Source organism: Leuciscus leuciscus (genome assembly GCF_965113295.1).
Source record: "Leuciscus leuciscus genome assembly, chromosome: 7".
In the NCBI taxonomy this organism is placed as follows: domain Eukaryota; kingdom Metazoa; phylum Chordata; class Actinopteri; order Cypriniformes; family Leuciscidae; genus Leuciscus; species Leuciscus leuciscus.
The window spans coordinates 9832939-9853872 of record NC_138731.1 but is presented as its reverse complement, the minus strand read 5'-3'; the positions used below and the strand labels follow the sequence as shown (position 1 = coordinate 9853872).

The window sequence follows — 20934 nt, the reverse complement described above, 5'->3', positions numbered from 1 at the left end:
ATTGGTCAGGACGCTGTTTTATAGGAACGAAAAGGTCAAGCTACTTTTACTTGCGAGTCGACAGTGTCAGTCTCCTCTAAATATATGATGGTAAGTTAGAAGTGACCGTGAAAGATTGTCAGAGTTATAAAAAGTGCCCTTTCAGAGGTGAAAAACGCTGAAGAACACGCGAGCGATGATAGGCCTGGCATTCCTCTGCACCACCATGCCTCTAAAAACGTTTTAGAAGAGTCTCCATTTGAGCTACAGCGAGGTTTAATGACTTTTCTGCTCCAGAGAAGCTTATTGTTCCTGTCGAACAGTTTACGGCAGGCTCCAGTGCGCCGGGGATGGAGGGGGAAATGTGTTTTGTGATTTAAATGGTAATTCCGTTCAAATCAACATATTTTGGCACCTCGTGACCTTTTCGAGAAATGAATTCACGCCACTCAACTTTGTCTTGTGGCATTTAAGAATCACAGAGCCAAAAGCTAATTGCCAGAATTCAAGCGCTCATGGAGCGTCTCGTTTTTCGTGCCATGGCGCCGCATTGTTTAATTTGATTTTAATGTGTCCCTCAAGCCGACGGCGGGATGATGACTTTGATAATGATACAGTTGTCATCATCCCACGGTGAACTCTAATACCGGGACATGTTAATTGCTTTTGTGACATTCAACTCATTATGGTCCGTATCATTCCTCGTGCCCTCCTTATAAGGAAACGGCGAGGGTCTAAATTGCAAGCCAGACTTAATTTTTTTTTTTTTTTTTTTGGTAACACTTTATTTTACAGTGTCCTTGTTACATATGTTACAATAGTAATATGAGTAAATTATGCATAATTACATGCAATTAACCCTCAACCAAATCATAATCCTATAACCATAGTAAGTAGCCTACATGTTGTTAATTATTATTATTCAGTTCTTAAATATATAATTACACTGTAACACTGACAACTAAAGTGTAACCGTTTTTCTTTTCTCTCTCTTTTTTTATTTATCATAACGCACCATTCACGCTTCAGGAATATAACAAGTCATCTTTTAAGAGGATTTTGAAGCGCTCACCCCAAAGGCCAGTAAATGGAAAAGTGACATGGCTCGTGCTCTTGTCTATTTAACTTATTCAGTTCTTCTGTTATATATATTCTGCCTGGAACAGCGAGGTTATTTTCCTCCAGGGTTCACAAGGCCAAGCTCTTTCATTTCAACAGAAAATTGTTTCTTAGGATTTCAATCTTTGGCTGCTCGATATGACAAAACACAATATCAAGAACACTTATGTTTCTTATCTGCCATATTTTCAGGGAATAAATAAAAGATCAGTGTAAATCTGAGTCGAGAGACGTGCGAGGTGAATCGGAGAGGGTTGTAGGCCTACTCCGAGAATCCATGGATGCCGGTGCCGGTGTGGCCCGACAGGACCGGGTCGGGATTACCTCCGCTCGGCAAACCAGCGGCTCGTTTGTCATCCTTGAAAATCAATTAGTAGGTCGCTGATAGCAGAGAGCAGATGGAATCTCCTTCTTCCTGTGTGGACAAAAACTGGCTGAAAATATGCATCCTTCACTATATTTTCTCTCCACCTAATATAGGGATTCTCTACTCACTTAATAATGTCGGGATAAAAATAACCCAACTATATGGGGTGGTATAGCACCTTCCCAAATGTGGGTTATTTTAACCTAATGCATTGGGTTATCACTTGAAATTACGATTTTAAAAAAGAAGTTTTCCTTTTTTTGGGAAAATATCCCAACATATGGCCAACGTGACCCAATATGTGTAACCCAACGGTTGGGTTTAAAAATAGCCCAGTGTTTTGTACTGTGTATAGAACTAGCAGGCCTCTGATGAAAAGAGAGTGGACTGTATCTCTTGGAAATCTTAGTAAATACGTCCCTGTTAATGTCACACAACATCATATTGAGGTTGTATTTTTCCTAACCGAACAGATGCATCAAGCGAAGGAGAGATGGTGAGAAAAAAATTAGTTTGAAGTACTGGAAATGTGAATCTTTCTTGAGGCGAGTATCAAGATGGATTCATATCTAATCACTCCATCTGCCTGAGAGAAGTCCTCAATAAAAAAAAACGATTGTGCCGCAAACATGAAAAAGCGTCTTTGAGCGCGCGCCTCGCAAACTCTTTAAATGGATGGGAATTCAAAACACACAAAATGATTTTACTGACAGTGCACTACCATAGATGTCAAAGAAAATAAATGTCATCTTTCTCAGCGTGATGTAGTGAGGAGTTTGACTCTGAAATGAAACGGGGGGTGTGTGTGGGCTACTGAGCGCACACCTCACGAGTAATTCACCAACACTTGATCTACATCATATTTGCTGGGAAAGGTTCAAATGTCCTATTGACGGGTTATTTTTTGTGTGCTGTCAGAGGTCAGTGTATGGGAATCAGGTGCCACTGTCCTGCTGACAGTGATGCATTGCTGCGCTCAGGGGGTCACGTATCTGTAAACATGCATTATAAAATCCCAAAGACAAATGCGAGAGACTGACCCGAGAGAGAGAGGCAGAGAGGGAACGAGTGTGTGTCGGGGGGGCAGAGATAGCGCTGTTGTTGCAAATGAAGAGGGTCAAGTAATCAAGCTCAGTTGGGCTTGTGTGTCACTCCCATTATCTAATACTGTCTGAAATGATCAATGAGCTAAAATAAAATGATCACAAGCTAAAATAGGCTCCCTAATGAAAATGGACTGTGTTTTAACACATTCTTCTCGATGTGTCTCGGTGTCAGAATGGAAAAGCCTATTTCAGCCGAGCGCACACAGATGCTCTCTCACGCTCACTTGAGCAGGGTCACTTAACCATTCAAGTGGCAGATCCACTGACCGGCAATCTCTCAGCACAAATAACACCAGCTACAACCAATAACTACACATATCTACCTGCTAACCATGACCCCTTCACTCGAAACACCAGAATAATGGATATTAAAAGAAAAAAAAAACGGGAAGAAACTGACATTTGTGTGATTCTGTGTTCATCAACAACAAAATAATAATTAACATGCACCAATGCTACAAATCTCTATGTCATAATCAGTTAAGTATTTGTTAGTTCAATGAGCTCATTGTTTCTGCCTTAAATTCTCACATTGTTTAAATGCATTTTTATGTATTTTTTTGCATTTAAATGACTGATTTGTTTAATACATTTCTAGCGAACTGTGATTTGTATATGTACATTTGTACATTTCTGAAATACTTGATCTCTTCTGATAACAGATCACTCTAAATTGTAATGTAGAAATGCATTTTCTGTAAAGCTGCTTTGAAACGGTGTATCGTAAAAAGCGCTATACAAATGAATGTGAATTTAAATGAATTATTATTAGGCTATTTCTTTTTTTAAAGGCTGTGGCCATGTGCACTGTATAAAATAGCAACTTTATATTTTTTGCACCAAGTTTAAACAGTTAATGTCATTTAAACTTGGTTCAAATAGTGGCAGATATTATTTGCATCTCAGTGCATTGTAGTATATTAGTACAGCTTTAACCAATATTAATAGACAGTCCTTGAAAATAAATTCCAGCAGTGGTACAACCATAATGAAATGAACCTCCACAATAGATAATGATTTATAATGAACTGTTAGTAGAGATGCATGGCAATTTATCTCTTCAATAAAATACCTTAAAAAACACCATCTCTGTTTCGCTTTTACATTTCAAATCCCTCAGTTCTCTGAAAAGCCAAGCCAATGTTGGTTCTTGTTTTGTTACTTTTCTCCAGCAGACTGTCCTCTGTTCAGTGTTGGTTTAGAACAGGAGAGTCCCTGGATGTTGGAGATTTAGCGGCTCCGTGTCATTCTTGCTCGTTGTGACAACTAACCTCTTCCACTCCCACACCAGACACTAAACTTTTCTCTATTTAAGGATATGATGAGACATGCAGGAGAGCGACGTATGTATGCAACTTCCGGCAAAAACCATCACTAATGGTCTAATGTATAAATGCTTAATATGCTTTACCATAGTGAATCAGGGCAAGACAGAAACATGTTTTGGAAGATGGATTGATGTGGAATTTTGTTAATAAAAAAATAAAAAAAATAAAAAAATACATTAGTGTACCTTTAATAAATTTTTATTTCAATTAAACACCTCTCTGAGCTAATATGCAATGGGAAAAGGAGAAACATTAGTTTGGAAAAAGGTGGATTCGAATTCGGGTTGGTCGCGTCAAAAAGTACCATCATCACCCACCTTGATCTCCACACCACTGATTCTGTTATCTGTGGGATTTCTTTAGCAATTTTCTCTGGAGGCGGAGCTAGTGTAATTAGCCTCTGCCAACAAGATGGGCTATTTGCACTTGGTGCAAGTCAATCAAAAAAAAAAAAAAAAAGGTTTTCTGTGCCATAAAACACTCAACATCAGGATAATGTTTTAAAAACTTTATTTCTCATATTATTTCTTGTAGACAATAATAAAAACAGCACTGTATTTTTGCACATAATGCTATGCTTGATAAATCTGCTTTTTAAATCTTGACACAGGTCAAACATGAAGGCACATGAGGCGGAGAACACCGAAGGGCTGTTTCTATGCGGAATAAATAAGCAAACATTCCTATGGCTGAACCTGAACACATGTAAACACGGGACCAGTCTCTCTGGCACAGCACCTAATGAATGCTACACTGCAAGAACAGGCACTGAGAGGATATTAGGAACTATAAATATTATAAATATACTTTTGAATGACATTTTTTGTATCAGTACATATTGTAAATAAGAATATTAAATACATTCGATCACAAAACAGTGCTTATGTGGAGAATGAATGGAAATAGCTGCTTTCATGCCAACTAAGAGAATAATAAACCGTTATGTATTGAACGTCCTGCATTTAAGCTTTTACTTACAGGTTTTACTCACATAACATGTAAACAAAGACAAAATATCGTTTTCCTATTAAACTCAGAAATGTAACTATTTATTGCAGATACATCACAACTAATAATAATTTTACCCAAAAAAACTAACCCTCTCAAAAATCGCTGACCCCTTATAGTTTCTACTTCGCTTTACTAATGTATTAAATAACACTGCAATATAACATAGAAATTAAAACAAAAGGATACAAATAAACTAAAGGTAAAGAATAAGAAGACCAACCTTCACTGTAAATCAAAGCCACACGCATACACACACACACACGAGGAAGAGACTTGGGTTTCTGTTGGCACTAACTCTACTCCACTTCCATGGCGGACACGTCGAGCTCGGCCTGTGTTTCGTCAGCGAGGTGTGTGTGTGGATCTGGATCTGGATCTGGATCTGGATCTGCTGGCTTCTTCTCGTCTGTGTGCTGATCTTCAGCTTCTGCTTTCACATGCCCTGGACTGGCTGCTTTACCCTCTGATCAACAAATCAAACCAGCGCTTGTTAGTACAATCCTATTTCTCTGCGAAAAGAGGCATTTCATTGATTGTGGTTTGACTTGATTTTCCTTGTGGTTTTAAAATAATCTGTCAACCTACCAATCACAAATCACCCAGACTATTTCCTCTCAGCTTGCTGAGAAACTATGATTATGATGACAAAAATCATAAATACCATGATATGACCAAGTCAGAGAGAGGGTGAAAACGGTAAACAGTAATGAGAAGTTAAATGACCAAAAAAATAAATAAATGTTTAACATATTAACATTTAAAAGTTTAGGGAAATATTTTTATAAAAACAATAAATAAATAAAAATTAATTTGAATGCATTTTAAATATTCCTGAGATCAAAGCTGAATTATCAGCATCATTACTCCAGTCTTCAGTGTCACATGATCCTTCAGAAATCATTATAATATGATGATTTGATGCTCAAGAAACATTGATTATTATTATCAATGTTGAAAACATGTTGTGCTGCTTTATTTTTTATTTTATTTTTATGATACACTTCCATTCAAAGATTTAGGGTGAGTATATATATAGTAACACTTATTCAGCAAGGACACACTAAATTGATCAAAAGTGTCAGTAAAGACATATTGTAACAAAAGATTTCTATTTCAAATAAATGCTGTTAATTTTACTTTTCTATTTATCAAAAAATCCAGACAAAAAGTACCAGTTTCCACAAAAATATTTAGCATGCAAAACTGATAAGAAACATTATTATTATTATTATTATTATTTGTCCTTACTTATTAATAAAGCAAAAAAATCATCATATTAGAATGATTTCTGAAGTAATGATGCTGAAAATTCAGCTTTGATCACAGGAATAAATTAGTTTAAATTATATTAAAACAGAAAACCGCTATTTTAAAGTGTAATAATATTTCACAAATAAATGCAGCCTGAGTAATTCTTTCAAAAACATTTAAAAATCTTAATGTTTCCAAACCTGTGGCCGGTATATAATGTGAGAGAGTTTAGAATAAAGGCCCTTCTACAAGTGAGGGATAATGAACAGTCAAAATATCCAATTATCAGGAAACTTACAAAGTACAAAATTACAATAACAAGTGCAATATTCACTGTAAACCAGAGAGGGTGAAGAAAAGGTTCAAATGAAAAAAACTATCAAATAAAATGTTTTATAAATGTAGCTATAACTAAATTCCAGAATGAAGATATATAAAAACTGAGCGCACACACTCAATGTATCATCAGTCATCACTTGCCATTGACTGAGCACATAATAACAGTAGAGAGCAAGACAGGAGAGAGTGTGTGTGTGTGTGTGTGTGTGTGTGTGTGTGTGTGTGTGTGTGTGTGTGTGTGTGTGTGTGTGTGAGGTAGAGACACAGGGTAAAGCCCTACTAACTAGGCAGCACTGTGGGGGGGGATACAAGACTCTAAAGCCTTTAATCACTTCACAGATCTGCTCTCAGTACATCAGCAAATGTCCTCTCAGAGGGCAAGAGCAGCAGGGACTCACACACACACACACACACACACACACACACTGAACCTGCAGTAAACAAACCCACCCCTTCTAAAATCAAAAGCGTTAATACTGTGCATAAGTCTCTCCGAATACGAGCATCATCTACACACCCCCTCCTCCTGCTGGAGATCTGGTACCTGGGGCAGGTGGAGCACTAGACAGGTCTGTCTCCATGGCAACAGCAGGGGGGTCTTGGCTCATCTTGGTTTCTGCAGTGAATTCTGGGAGACGTGGGGCCTGGGGACGTGTCTTCCGGGCCGGGTTCAGGAAATAACAGTAGGCACATCTGAATGCTAAAACATCGGCGATAAAAAACAAACTCAACTTATCTGAAATGATCCTTAGACACATGAATATGAAAACAAAACATGCAGCACATTCAAGATTTGTGAATCATCGGGGGGGGGCGTTCACACTTGTTTACATCGCAAAAACATCCTTTAAAAGAACTCAGTGACAAAATGAACAGTTAAACGTCAAAGTCCAACGTTTTTCTCTGATTCTTACCAATATATTCAAACTCCTCCTTTAAAGCCATTCCATTATGAGACGAACACTGCTGGCATATCAGAGCATATCTGCAACAAAAAGAGAAAAATGATTAAATAAAGCTGTGTGTTGATAGCTACAGTGAGTGTAAGGGTGTAAGAGATATTAAAATGCACCATATTCACACTGGTCTTATTGTGCACAATACATCAGTCTTCTAAAGCTCGGGGTCAGTACGATTTCTTTCTCACCGAGGATGCATTTATGTGATCTCATAAATATATCATTATCAAAACATTCAGTAAACAATATTGAGAAATATTATTCAATTTGAAATAGCTGTTGTCTATGTGAATATATAGTAAAGTGTAATATATTCCTGAGATCAAAGCTGAATTTACAGCATCATTACTCCAGTCTTCAGTGTCACATGATCCTTCACAAATCAGTATAATATGATGATCTGATGCTCAAGAAACGTTTATGATTATTTTTATCAGTTGAAAACAGCTGTGCTGCTTCATATATTTGTGGAACCCTTATATTGTTCTCTTTAATTAATAAAGTTCAATCGAAGAGTGTTTATTTGAAATAGAAATCTTTTAGTAACATTATAAAAGCCTTTACTGACACTTTTGATCAATTTAATGCACTCTTGCAAAAATATTTTTTTTATATACATTTGACGTGTGTGCCGTTACTTGCCCATGCAATCATACATTTATTTGTCTGACATGCGATTAAACGGATGAAAAAAACCCAAGAATTAAATTGAGTTGGTTGATATGTTTACATTTTGATGAACTTATGAAAAACCTTTTCTTTTTAGAAACAGTAGACTACTGTTCAAACGGTTGGGGTCAGTGTATATATATATATATATATCAGGCAAGGTTTCATTTATGCCTGTAGCACAAAATTACTAGCGTTCACAACCTCAGCAATAGAGATGCTTGCGATCAATACTAAGAATAAAATCCAGATTTGGTTTAACCCTCCAAACCAAGGCCTGCGAAACAATGACTATGTTTACATGTACACCAATAATGGTGCATAAACAGTCAATGTTTCATGTTGAAAAGCTGAAATGCATTTCAAATTCTTCAGGTTATCTTATTATTATTTTAGATGTGTGCTATTTTAATTCTGAACGTGATTCAGCTACACTGATCTTTATTCTTTGTGCTTGCCTGAACTGAAGCTGAACTTCTCTGCATTATATGGTGATCTTTCTTTTTCAGAAATCACATCACACCTTGATTCTGCTCAGTGTAAAGATATAAATCATGATTTGAAGATGGACTGTTCACCTGTTCTGAGGTCCATCACCCACTAGGTACTCAATGACCCTGTCCATGGCACCTCGATCTCTGGGGAGGACGGGTCTGGCCAGCGGAGGACCTGGAGGGTGCATTCCTGCACACACACACACACACACACACACACACACGTGTCAGTGCACACTGCAGACTGTATCTGTGGCTCAGTGCTGCATGGCCGATGATGAATGATAAGAGGGACAGCTTTTAATAACGACACTGATATGGACCTCCCTCCTCATGCCCGCTGTGATCCACACTCATAATTAATATAATTTAACATCAAGAGCAATCATAGCCAGACGACTGGTCATTTCTGCCAGACTTGGCATAGTCAGGAATCCCTGCTGCTTACTCATTTACCAGCATATGGAGACGCCACAGTGGGCCAAGGTGCTTTTCACTTCCAATTTCTTGCTAAAGGTGTTTGCTTGAACAGGGCCCAGATCTGTTCACACACACAGCACACTTACGTGAGGAACGCAGCAGGGCCCGTGTCACCTGTCACTCACTGCTAACAGGTGTGTGTAGATGACCGGAGATCACAGGAGAAACAGAAAGCTATAGGATCTATAGAATAAAGTTACAACAAACAAAGCTCTAGTGTTATTTATATACTAATTTAGTGTTTATTCATATTTCTAATTACCCTTTACTTGTCTTAGCTATGTTTAATATTATTTGTAATTTCAGCATGTGCTTCTGTCAGTATATATATATATTTTCATATATAGTTTCATATATTAGTTTCAATTTAGGTAAATTTAGTACTTTAACTTTCAGTTAACATGTTTCATATACATTTTTGTAATATTTAGTTTTAAAATTTTCATTTTTATCTTGTGTGGTCAGTTTTATTTCTGGTTCAATTCACAAACGTTACAAAAAGCCTCAATTCACACTCTTCAATTGAGGTCAAATTTACAGAACATTTTATTATAGTTTCGTTTGTTTCTATAAGCAGCTTTTAATTGTTTCATTAATTTGCAAGGGTTATGTTTATAAGTAGTTTGCACTGTTTAGCACATACTATAAAATAGTACACGAAACTAAAAACATTTCCCACAGCAGTTCGCTACATTGTTGTCACAGTTATCTTTGAAATAAAAACTTATTTAGCCTTTTATTCCAATTTGGTGTAAACATTTCTTAACTTTTGGTGATCAAAATATATTCAAAGATATTTGCAATGTGTGCTGATTGTTTACTGTGCTTTTTGGCAAATGTAGTAGGTCATTTAGCTTGAAAGAAAATCCAAAAGCTGAACGGTATGCACTGCAGAAATAGTATGTATGGTAGTATAATATTCAGAACATAAAAGGCACATTTAAAAAAAAAAAAATGAGCATCGACCACTCATTGGCTTCTGACTCTGACTGGTTGTCACTCAATGTTTTGTTCCTTTAAAAAGGAAATGCATACAGGTCTCCAGGGTCTAAAATGAACACTCACCAAGTGCCAAATGAGAGAAAATCGGCGTTGACGAGTAAATGAAACTTGAAAGTTGGCCGGTTAAATTTTTATGAATTCTAACAATGCATTGTTGTGAGAACATGAACGTGAACGACACTCGGGACAGTTGTCAGGCCAGCACTGCATCGCTATGAAAGTTTAAGCCTTGACCATTTAAATATTCAAGCGCAAGTCGATGCAAAAGGGAGATCATTCCGTTACTCGTGAAAACCACGTCTCAGACAGCGCCTGAATACTAAACTCAGCTCTCATTCACAACATCTGGCACTTGAGCAGACAAATTCACACAAAATGATGTAAAAAAAAATTTATAAAAGCGAGTATCGCTATGTGTGAAGTGGACGTAAACAGTTGAGAAAGTAAATGCAATGTGTACCAGTCTCAGTATATCAGACCCGCAAATAAAATTCGTGCTGTTGTCGGTTTTTAATGTTAATCAAACAACCGAAAAAAGAAAAAAAGAAGAGAAGAAACCTCACTGTAACTTTAATAAGGATTAATTAATAAGAAAGTTGAACATTCTTTTACATTTGATTATTAAATTTCTGTACCTGAAAAGCACTGTTTATTTCATTTGTATCTTTGTTATATTGTATTTATTTGTGATTTTGCTTGTAATTTGATTATTTGTTCTTTTATTACTGACTGTTTATATTAGTTAGGCTGGTAGTTTTAGCTGAAAGTGGAATAGAGAATTGTGTATTTTCACTGGTATCTAAAATTTTGGTGTAATTACTGCCTGTTTTTGAAAAATAGCCGGTACATTTTCTTAAGTCATCAGCCATTGGCACAAGTTAGTTTTAGGCCCTGCAGGTCTTAGTTGAAGCGCCATTACCAGCCCATCTATGCCAACCAAAGCCAATCAGACATCGAGAGAGGGCGTGAGACTCACCCATCCCTGGGGCAGGAGTGCCGGCCGGGGACCCAGGCCTCCTCATCAGACCGTGTGGGGTTGAGGTGGCCAGACCCTTTTCAGGCGGCCCACCCGGGGCAGACAGTGGAGTCGGGGGGACTGAGGGGGCGGATCCAGGACCGGGAGGTGGACGTCCAGCAGGACGAGGGGACACGAGCCTCTGACGCAGCTCTGAGCAGAAAATCACACCATTCTGACAGTAAAACTCATGTGTTCAATATGTCGATACCACAGAATCATCGGTATCTATGCACCTGATCTCACTCATAGATACCGTACCATTTCTAAAACACGTTAACCATTACTCTTATTCTTATGTTCATCAAAATAGAAATAATTTATAGGAAAAGCCATCAAATATAGGGTTCAAGTTATCTATCAACACCGAAACTGTTTCACAGTTGGCCCTGATGTTGCTGCGTGGTTAAAACCATTTTCCCTGCACACTTGGCTTTTCTTTCATCAGTAGGAAAGTTATCAAGTTATTACACTCTGATGAAAGATTATTAAAAAAATATATATATCTTGATGAGATGCAAATGCACCAATTGTGAGTTCATGTTGACTTTAGAGGGGGAAAGGACTTGTTCGCTCACCTTGGCCTTGCCTTGGAGTCACCGGTGGGCCAATGGGTTGAGCTTCTAACTCCTAAACAAAGCAAAAACATTAATCCACCATCACATATGTGCAAATAGATTTATTTACAGACTTTAGAATAAGGAACTTACCAGCTTTTTCTTAGAGTCTGGGTCAAACCGCTCCAAAATCAGCTTGGCATTTTTGTAGGTTTCAGTTTCCATTACCTGTTCAAGCTGTGGAAGAAAATATTACAATCACACAACCACAATTACATCAAACAGAGATGCCAGCTGACTAACAATGAAAACTGAAAACTTATATTGTTAAGAATTTCCAAAACCAATTCAATTTAATGACATCAGTCCACGTCAGATAAAGGAGCTGCTTATTTTTTTGTTTAATTGCAGAAAGAAACCTAGTCCGTTTTCTGGCAGTCTCCTGTTTGGTTTCATTTTAAAACTTCATTTCAGGGAAAGAGCAAATAGTGCTAATTATTTAACTTTAATGAATAGAATAATTACAAGCCCTACTGCGATAATGGGGAGTGCGAAAATCCATCAGCTGTAATTATTGAAAGTTATTAGACATGACAGTGGATGACAAGCAATTTCTCAGATTTATTTCCTCCCATCACTAAACACTATTAATTTAAAGACAAGTCGTTAGCTAAGCACTTTACCAAGTAAAGTCTTTGTGCCAATTACCCGCTGTCTTCATTGATTTCAGATTATTTATTAAGAGCAGAAATGATCTCTTTCTCTCACTGACAGCAGAGAGGCGCAATATGATGAAAGCAAAACTGGACGTTGTTGTGCTAACATTAGTATAGGGCTAACTAGCTCGTACGGGAAGAGAGAAGATCTCTGACTGGGTGAAATTACTAGCTCATCACTCATATAAAAAAATCTTGACATTCATGAGAGCGTGCACTCCCATATCTCTTAAAGTCAAATCTCCTATAGTCAATTTTATCCCTTAAAACTCATCTTTGATCCCTAAAACAACACATTTAAACCTTTTTTCCCTGAAAAAAAAAAGAGTTTCTTCATGCCATAAAATAGCTTGAATGGAACTTTACACCCTTGCCGATTATGCAAATTAGCCCCGCCTTCACACGTTGATCTGGGGTGCGTTTCCCGAAAGCATCGTTAGCCAACTATGGTCGCAAGTTCCGTCGTTATCAGCATAGTTCAACGATTTGGTGTTTCCCGAAACCATCGTTCAAACGAACGTTCGCAAACATCATCGCAAACTTGTGTGGTTGGAACGACAGCTCTCGAGCTGTCGTTAGAAGCATAGTTTCTAGTTTACATTAGATGTAGACTGAATAAATCCTTATCTTTAGCAAAATAAGCAAGCTGACATTCAGTACAACCCGTGTTATTTATTTAGAATACATACAAATATAATTTATGTCTTTTAGTTTGTCAAGAGATTTAAAGCACCGTTTTTGAAGACTGCGCATGTGCGAACGTGCTCTACTATGTAAGAACGAGCCAAATATTGAGTCTGGTAATAAAGCAAAATAACTGAGAAAAATTAGAAATGGTCTTCAGATGCCATGTCTGTAACTTATATGACAAAATCTAGCGTTAATTCGATCTCAAACAGATTAATTAAAATAAGTTATTAGTCCACCACGTGCGAGACGTCATAAACCAACGTGGTTGAACGATACTTTGCGACAGACGGTTTCGGGAAACAGTCGTGACTAGCTAGTTGATTTCTCCAATGATGCATCGTACTATGGTAGTTAAGCAGCGAGCTATATAGTTGTACGGGAAACGCACCCCTGATTGGTTACAAGGTAGTTTGTGACGTCAGAAACACCAGCGATTTCAAAGCGTGTTTTTGAGACTGTCTTTGGTTCACTGCAGTTTTAAGGAGAAAATACTCAGCAATGCTGTCGACTTATGAATTTACACATGGTTTGTCTTAAAGCATATTAAAAACACCACATAGACACATAAACAACATTAAAAACTTGATTTTCACCACAGAGGGACTTTAAGTGCTCGATACAGGCATGAAAACATACACAAACTATAGCCCAAAATTAACTACACACCAGGAAGTGACATTCAAAGAAAGACACTGCTACTGATTACTCACTATTTTCTTTTTCTCTGCTTTCAGATCTTCTAATTTTTCATCTGAGATGCAAAATAAAAATAAAAAAACACAAAAATGAACGTGTAGATATGATTAAAGGCCCATTCACACCAAGGACAATAACTATACAAATGATCATTATTTTGTTCAAAAAAAAAAATCTGAATGTAAAAGAATAGCAGATTTCACACCACAACTATAACGGCACATAGAAACGATAATGTTGGAATCACATTCAGATATTTTTTACAGCTGATGAATGATAAACATTGACAGCCAATCAGAATCCATCCTGCTTTAAGAGCTTGAGACGACAAAACTGCAGTGCGAAGTTATAATCAACAGAACGATATCGTCTCTAGTATATAGTTATCGTTCTAGTATGAATGGGCCTTAAGACTATGATGTCATCATTACAGACTGATCAAATATAAAGTATTGAGTTCAGATTCAGTTTTGGGTTCACAGGGAAATTCTTACTGTTTCTCTCCGTTCGTTTGTGGTATAAAACAATCAGCAGTTTCCTCAGGAGCCAAACTCTGCAGGAAGGAAAAGCAACGCATTTTTAGTTTCATTTAAAAGTCATCATAATTGGAAAAATGTACACTTTGAATCAAACCCAAATGAACAGAATTTCCCATCATTCCTTTGATGGTCTGAACTCGACGACCGAACCCACAGTACTTACACCAGAGGAAATATCAAGAACGGTGACGCCACTATTACTTTTCCCATCATCTGCTCCGGGATGTACCAGACGTAGACGACCGCACAGGCGATCATGTACAGCAGGACCGAGTACAACAGCAGTCGGTAAACCCATAGCTTCCGCTGCTTTTGGGTCTTCTCTCTGTTCTCCTCAAGGGCCTGGATGTCCTGAGAGAGAGCGTATAACATGTCATTAGTCTCATTCAAATGGAAAATACTGTCAGATTTGGATTATCACTCATATTTAATTACATTTGTGCTTTCCTTCAAAAGCATAATTTCTGCAGGTTTTATAAAGGGAAATTTAAGACTTTTTAAAAGACCCTTTTAAGGCCAAGTAAAGGAAATCTAAGGAATAAACTGAAGGGAACGATACGTTCTCAAAATGTAAATGTCTAGGGAAAAACATTAGCAACACCTCAGAGTTTGACAATACAACTTTTTGACTAATTTCACAAAAACAGCAGCATAAAACATGACATTTTCTGTGAAATTGATCAAAATGAAGCGAGTTCATGATTAAAACAAGAACAAATATCTACCAATGGGCTCAGAAAAATCATTCAAGAGTTTATTTTACATTTGCAAGTAAAATTATATTGATTTAAGGATGTTTAGATATTTTTGTACCGGAAAACACGACAAAAATACACAGTAAGATATACATTTTTTTGCTATGGATGCAACATTTAAAGTCCCACTCCGATCATATTTTGAGCTATTTTTAAACATTCTCAGTGGTCTTTAAATGATGATTATGCCGTTTTTATTAGCAATTCGCCTCTGCGTTGTGGGCGTTCATCCATTCTTCTCTCACAGCAACATGTTTTGGTAAAGCATGAAAGCTAATACCAATATCTCTCCTCTTAGCATTGCAACCCGCTACCGCACATAGGTGTTGATCCGCCATCGTCTTCTCTACTCCTCAGAACCTGAGCGGGCGGGGCGGAGGGGAGTATGAGCTTGTGGCCCTGCCCAGTGGAGTTACTAGGTCACAATTCCAGTCTATTTTAGCCGGCATTTTAGCGTCTGCTACTCATTCACAGCCATTTGAATGCAGAAATACTTATTTTTCTCAAGATATGTCCTCTAACATCAGAAAAATGCCACAAGAACATGTTAACACCTAGAAAAACATGATTTTCATCGGAGTGGGTCTTTAATGCCTTGATTATGAATTTATAACATTCTGCTCTTATTTAAGACCTTTTAAAGGCCTTAATTTGCGTAAGAGTGAATTAAGACTTTGGGGCCCGTTTACACGACACCATTTTGAACCATAAACGGAAAACGTTATGCATTTTGGCCGTTTATATGACAGAGGCGTTTTGAGGACCTGAAAATGCAAACTTTTGAAAACGATACCGTTATCATCTCCGTGTAAACAACAAACATACATTTTTAAAAACAGTGAGGTCATGCGCATGTGTATTATGTGTTCAGTCTAGAGGCTCATAGTGTTTATTTACAGTGATATCGCCATCTACTGGCCTGGCAGCAGAACGCAGCGTTTTTAATCGTTTTCGCGAATCCGTGTGAACGGGATAGTTTTGACAACGTTGTCGTCTGCATGTGCAAAACGCAAAGAAAAAATGCTTCAGTTTTTAGCACACTGTTGTCGTGTCACCTGCAGAAATCCTGCTTGAGTTTCTTACAAGAAAAGGCACATTCTGTGTTTCTGTTTTTAAAATAGTACCTAGTTCTGAATACAAAGCCAAAAGTTTCAGACCAGGGATTTACATTTCAGTCCAAAACAGGAAATTAATACAACTGTGTGTAGACCTGTCACGATCAATTGTCATACAAACAATTGCGATTAACGATTTAATTTGTTTTGTTTGTGTCACATACAATTGTTAATCTAATGCATTGTTTTTCAGAATGTGATGAGGTGAAGTACTGTGTTCCAGCAAGGGATACGAGGGTGTGTTTTAGAAGGATCAGGTCAAAAAAAGTCACCATATTACTACAAACTTTAAAATGTCTTGCGCCATACAGTAAGTGCGGGAGGAAAATACGTCAAAACTTAAATCTCCATGACTTAAGCAAATACCCAAAGCAGAACTTCAGACAGGATCTGTTCAAAAGCCACAAATTTGATTTACCCGCACACAGATCTGCACACATGATACAAATTGGGTCAAACTTGTTTAGGACGAATCACATGTGTTTGGCTTCTAAACAGCAAATAAAAAAATAAAAATAAAAATAAAGTGTTACTCAGCCAAGCCCTAAGACATGCCAACCAAACAGACCTCTCTCAGTGAGGCAGGACTGCACAACCCCCCATCCTAAAATATCTACTCAGTGTTACACACAGTGCCTGCACTGTTGCAGACATTGTGTCTGTCTGTAATGTGGTGTTATTCTATGAGCCAAGACTGAACCTTTAAAAAACCTGGTCTAACACCAGTTTGAAGCCACCATCAAATCAAAATTTCTTCAGTATTTCTTATAAATGATTTATTAATTTTTTATTTTATTTAAATTTTTTATAGTGCCCTCATAATCTTTAATCAAAATAACTTCCCCCTCCCTCTTGCTCTTATAATGGGTTTACTTGCACGAGGGCGGGGCAACCTGTCACTCACATGAGATCCACCAATAGCAAACCACAACCATCCAATCAATTCCACATGAGAAAATCAAGCCCCACGCCCCCGCCCCACATTTGTTCTTGTTTGAGAAGTTGTTTCCCTCGGGTATACGTCACAATAGGGAGGAAAAGACTATCGCAACTTCCGTGATTTAACGGCATAAGAACAATGTCAGAAAAGTACAATATGCACAATGAGGGATGGCAGAAAATGGGTAAGACTCATGCAGTTTCATACCTTATCAAGACCCTCCAAGACCTCTACGGTGGATGGCTTGGCCTGTGAAAGGACACGCGAGAGTTAGCAATAAAAAAAAGCAAGCTCTCACCAAGAATAAAACACAAATTTGCCCAATTGAAAATTGGTAGGAGGTACAAAAGTTTCTATATTTAGATTTGTGTACCTTAGTATGCAATATTAACTTAACCTACACATATTAGCGAGTTAAAAAAAATGACAACAGCAGTAGCACACCATATATTTGTGCCATTTATCCATGCCACATTAAAATCAAATAGCAGGCTACATCATCCTACAAGTTTGAGTGACTGAAGCACATTTACCCTCCACCGAGACACCACAGCGCCCATCTTGTGAGGGCAGTCCTTCTCGCTTAGCTGTTACTCGTCACTCCACGCCAAAGCCCGACACCTGTTCACAAAGGAAACCGCTTCTTTCAGCAATTATAATAATTAAGTTCCAAACGAGATCATGATAGACGTTTTCCACTTGAGGTGATATGAGGATTAGAGAACGGATTATAAAGACTCAGACACTTAAAGAGTTAGTTCATCCAAAAATAAATTCTGTCATCAGTTACTCGCCCTCATGTCGTTCCAAACCCGTTAGACTTTCGTTAATCTTCAGATCACAAATGAAGATCGTTTATTGAAATCTGAGAGCTTTCTGTCCCTCCATTGACAGCTACACAAGTGACACTTTGACGCTTCAAAAAGTTAATAAAAAGATTGTACAACTAATTCATATGAATTGATCAGTTTAGTCAAATTTTCTGAAGAGACTCAATCACTTTATATGATGAACAGATTGAAATTTGGCTTTTATTCACAAATAAACATTCATCAACTCACACATCAGTTGTGGTCATGTTCGGTTGACCTGCGAGAACCAATGAGGTTCATTCTCGTGTTACGCATCACGTTTGAGCTTCTGCAAGAACCAATGAGGTTCATTCTCGAGTTACGCATCACGTTTGAGCTTCAGCAAGAACCAATGAGGTTCATTCTCGCGTTACGCAGCACGTTTGAGCTTCTGCAAGAACCAATGAGGTTCATTCTCGAGTTACGCATCACGTTTGAGCTTCAGCAAGAACCAATGAGGTTCATTCTCGCGTTACGCAGCACGTTTGAGCTTCTGCAAGAACCAATGAGGTTCATTCTCGAGTTACGCATCACGTTTGAGCTTCAGCAAGAACCAATGAGGTTAATTCTCGCGTTACGCATCACGTTTGAGCTTCAGCAAGAACCAATGAGGTTCATTCTCGCGTTACGCAGCACGTTTGAGCTTCTGCAAGAACCAATGAGGTTCATTCTCGAGTTACGCAGCACTTTTGAGCTTCAGCAAGAACCAATGAGGTTAATTCTCTTGTTACGCATCACGTTTGAGCTTCTGCAAGAACCAATGAGGTTCATTCTCGTGTTACGCAGCACTTTTGAGCTTCAGCAAGAACCAATGAGGTTCATTCTCGTGTTACGCAGCACTTTTGAGCTTCAGCAAGAACCAATGAGGTTAATTCTCGCGTTACGCATCACGTTTGAGCTTCAGCAAGAACCAATGAGGTTCATTCTCGTGTTATGCAGCACTTTTGAGCTTCAGCAAGAACCAATGAGGTTCATTCTCGTGTTACGCATCACGTTTGAGCTTCTGCAAGAACCAATGAGGTTCATTCTCATGTTACGCATCACGTTTGAGCTTCAGCAAGAACCAATGAGGTTCATTCTCGTGTTACGCATCACGTTTGAGCTTCAGCAAGAACCAATGAGGTTCTATCTTACGCGTTGAGCTTCTGTTTGTGTTCGCTGATCAATGTTTATGTGTGAATAAAAGAATAAATTCAACCTGTTCATTATATAAAGTGATTGAGTTACTTCAAAAAGTTTGGACTAAACCACTCATTTAATATGGATAAGTTTAACGATCGCTTTATGAACATGTTGAAGGGTCAAAGTGGTAGTTGCATAGCTGTCAATGGAGGGACAGAAATCTCTCAGATTTCATTAAAAATCTCTTTATTTGTGTTCTGAAGATGAATGAAAAAGTCTTACGGGTTTGGAACGACAGGGTGAGTAAATAATATATCAGAATTTTCATTTTTGGGTGAACTTTTCCTTGAAGATTCACTTACAAATGTATGAATTTTGCTGCATTAGGTACAAAAAAAAGTTTTAGTTTTTCACAGAACCATCTTCACTTTTCTTATCCATTTCAATGCATGTTTGAAGTAGGGCTGAAACAACACGTAAATTAGTCAATTTGTGTGGAATGCATCGATTTGTCGCACTGTTTGTTCATAATCTTGGAAAAAAACAATCGATAGAAAAAAATAATAATAGTTAGTTCCCTGGTCTGAAGTCAGTTTTCCTAAAGATCCTATCAGAGAAGAGTCCTGTACAAGCAACACAGGAGTAGACAATCACATTAACCAACAACAACATGCATTCACAACAAACAGCAGTGGATCTTCTAGTCTTAGTTTTCAAAAAATATATAAATTGTTTTTTTTAAATAATTTTAAACCAAACCTTTTTTTAAAGCTTGCTAGAAAGGCATATTTTCTCTCTCTCTCTCTCCAATCAATACCATTTATATTTTGTTTTCTGATGCACTTTCAGAAATTGTGTTTTGACTGCACACACACTTTATGAACCCACTGTATCTCGCACAAGCAGGATTAGATGCTCAGTGATATCAGATGTCACCAGAGGAGCTCACAAAATCTGGAGGCTCTGGAAAGTAACAAGACACTACTCTATTTTAAACTGCAGAGGTTTGACTGTATGAATCAGAGTAGATAGATAGTACATGCAAACTACGAAAAGGACCCATGTAAGTCACTTTATAACTCGTTTATAATTCAATCTCAACCTTTCAACTTCAGAGTAACTTCAGGAAAAGTCAAGTCGATCGATGCTTTAAGCATAACATTTAATTCGCACTTGATACAATGCTAATCAAAAACTTTATGAGTTATTAATCTCATTCTGGTCGCTAAAACATTGCGCTTTAAATGTGGGAGCATAGAATAAACTCGCCGATTGATGATACTTCCTTAAACTAGAATAGCAGGAATACTTTTTTAAAGAGGAATGACTTTAAGACAGTCTAACTCACTCGCTACTAGCAGCTGATACAGCGGACATGATTAGACGACATGTTGTTCTCTTTCACTGCACGCAGCTTTAATGTGCATAACCACGCCAAAATCTACCAAACCAAACATAATTTAGCATGCCTTACCCGTGAACACGAAATCCAGCAGAGACCTGCGTTATTATTCCCTTACTTCAAGTGTCGACGTCATCAAACGGCTCCCACAAGCCCACGCGCCACGGACCTCCTCTCCTTCACCGCTCTGTCACGTGATCGAGCACTTTCGCTCTCTCAAAGCGCGGGAAAAAGGAATGAACTTCATGCCGTACTTCCGGAAAGTTCACGACACAACGAAAGCATTGGATTTATTGCACAAAATACACGCGTTTTACTTATATTATGTATTTTGGTAGAAATAATTATACAAAATACGAAATAATAATACATATGCACCTGACACAGCTGCTGTTGTTGTATTTGTTAACAATGCATTGTGTTAAAAATTAA

The 20934-nt window shown here is 37.7% G+C and overlaps 1 protein-coding gene across 1 annotated transcript; it reads right to left on the bottom strand.

Moving 5' to 3' along the window:
* Positions 1–4392: 4392 nt before the first annotated feature.
* lnpa (limb and neural patterns a) lies at positions 4393–20697 on the bottom strand. Its single transcript, XM_082176229.1, has 13 exons — positions 20575–20697; positions 17661–17748; positions 17335–17376; positions 14481–14668; positions 14273–14331; positions 13793–13833; positions 11830–11913; positions 11698–11749; positions 11081–11272; positions 8707–8812; positions 7415–7485; positions 7045–7200; positions 4393–5373 (listed from the first exon to the last, which is right to left on the bottom strand). Exons 2-13 carry the CDS (start codon positions 17685–17687, stop codon positions 5207–5209), a joined length of 1185 nt encoding a protein of 394 aa, XP_082032355.1. The 5' UTR covers positions 17688–17748; positions 20575–20697; the 3' UTR covers positions 4393–5206.
* Between the last annotated feature and the right edge of the window lie 237 nt (positions 20698–20934).